The 1511-nt window shown below is 55.9% G+C and overlaps 1 protein-coding gene across 1 annotated transcript; it reads left to right on the top strand.

The window, feature by feature from the left end:
- Window positions 1–253: 253 nt before the first annotated feature.
- Window positions 254–1511, top strand: si:ch73-52p7.1 (uncharacterized protein LOC100321084 homolog; the record flags this gene model as incomplete). Its single annotated transcript, XM_062519435.1, is given in 1 exon segment — window positions 254–1511. A coding segment is annotated over 1 exon segment (717 nt). The 3' UTR covers window positions 1058–1511.

Raw genomic sequence — 1511 nt, 5'->3', positions numbered from 1 at the left:
GGATGCGTCTGTCGCGGGGGGTCTCCTCTGCACCCCACGGAGGGAACTAGATCCTCCATTTCGAAGGTGGATCAGAGGAGCCATCTTGGCCTGACTTCAGAGCACTGAAGACAGCTTGGGTTTTTGTTCCTTCTTTCTGTCTGTCTTCCTTTCTTCTTTCTGTTTATTACAAGCTGTGTTGGTGCTTTTTTGAGAAAAACACACATTCTCTCTCTTGGTTGATTCTCTCTCTCTCTCTCACACACACACACACACACGAACACACAGTCTGAATCCATGTCTCAGAATAAGCCTGCAAGCCTGCTTGCCTCAGCACCTCCAGTCTGAGGCTATAGCCACCATGGCCACCATGACTCTCCTGGGTGGGTGTAAGCGCGCCGTCCTTTCCTGCCTGTTCTGGCTGACCGTAGCCCCGGGGCCTCTGCGTGGCGATTTCGAGGTGGCGTACGTGACGGACCACGGCCTGCGCACCTGCTTCTGCGAGCGCGAGCTGCCCCACTGCAGCTCCCTCCACGGCGTGGCGGAGTGCGACTGCAAGGACCACCCGCTCTCCTGGCTGCAGCGGGCCGAGGGCAAGGGCCTGGTGCAGCGGCGCCGTCTCTCCGTCTGGTACTCCTCGCCGCCGCACGTCGCCCTCTATCTGAACAACGCGGAGGTGCGCCACCTGTCGCTGGTCCGGTGCTGCCCCATGGCGGCCTCGACCGTCTCGGTCGGAGCGGGTTCGGGCGCGGGGGGCGCGGGGGGCGCGGCCGCCAAGCTGACGTCTCCCGAGCACTTCGTGGTGCAGCGGCTGGAGCAGCTGACGGTGTGGCCGCCCACCTGCCGGCCCGGCGCCAGCCAGGAGATGTACCTGGGGATGGAGATGGGCGCGGCGCACAACGAGGAGGCCCGCATCGCCGTCATCAACACGGCCGCGCTGGCAGGGGAGCTCCGGCTCAAGGCCTACACGGTGCGCACCGGCCTGGACGCCAACGGCCTGCTGCCCTTCCCCAACCTGCACACGTTGCCCCGCGAACTTCCGGACAACTCCAGCATCTTTGTGACCTTTCTCTATTGAACGATTGCCAAACGCGATGGCGGAAAAAAAGGATCGTAAAGTATTGGCACAGAAAGAATTGTAAAAATTGGGTTGTGACACAATTGTAGAGTTTTTTTTTTCTTTTATGAATGTATGATTGATTGATTGATTGGGAGCTATTTGACTAAGCCAGCACTAATAAACACTTTAAACATGCAAGAAATTATTTTGCTATGAGACATGCATGTACTAGCTTAGGAATATCAAGAGCCGTCTTCTCCATGAGCAGTGAGGCTAAACGGTGTGAGAAATGACAGCTGCAGATGTGAACTGTACATGCATTTCTTGGGAGATCGTTGAGCCATCTGGACCAAAAATGTATTGAGAGAATGCCAGGGTTTGATTAAATCTTAGTCCAGCGGTGCAGAAGAATTAAAATGGAATAACCTCAGCCCATATATGTCATCACTCACAGGGCCTGTTGTATATCACT

The sequence above is a fragment of the Sardina pilchardus genome, chromosome 18, assembly GCF_963854185.1.
Source record: "Sardina pilchardus chromosome 18, fSarPil1.1, whole genome shotgun sequence".
Taxonomy (NCBI): domain Eukaryota; kingdom Metazoa; phylum Chordata; class Actinopteri; order Clupeiformes; family Clupeidae; genus Sardina; species Sardina pilchardus.
This window is presented reverse-complemented; position numbering and strand designations above follow the sequence as displayed.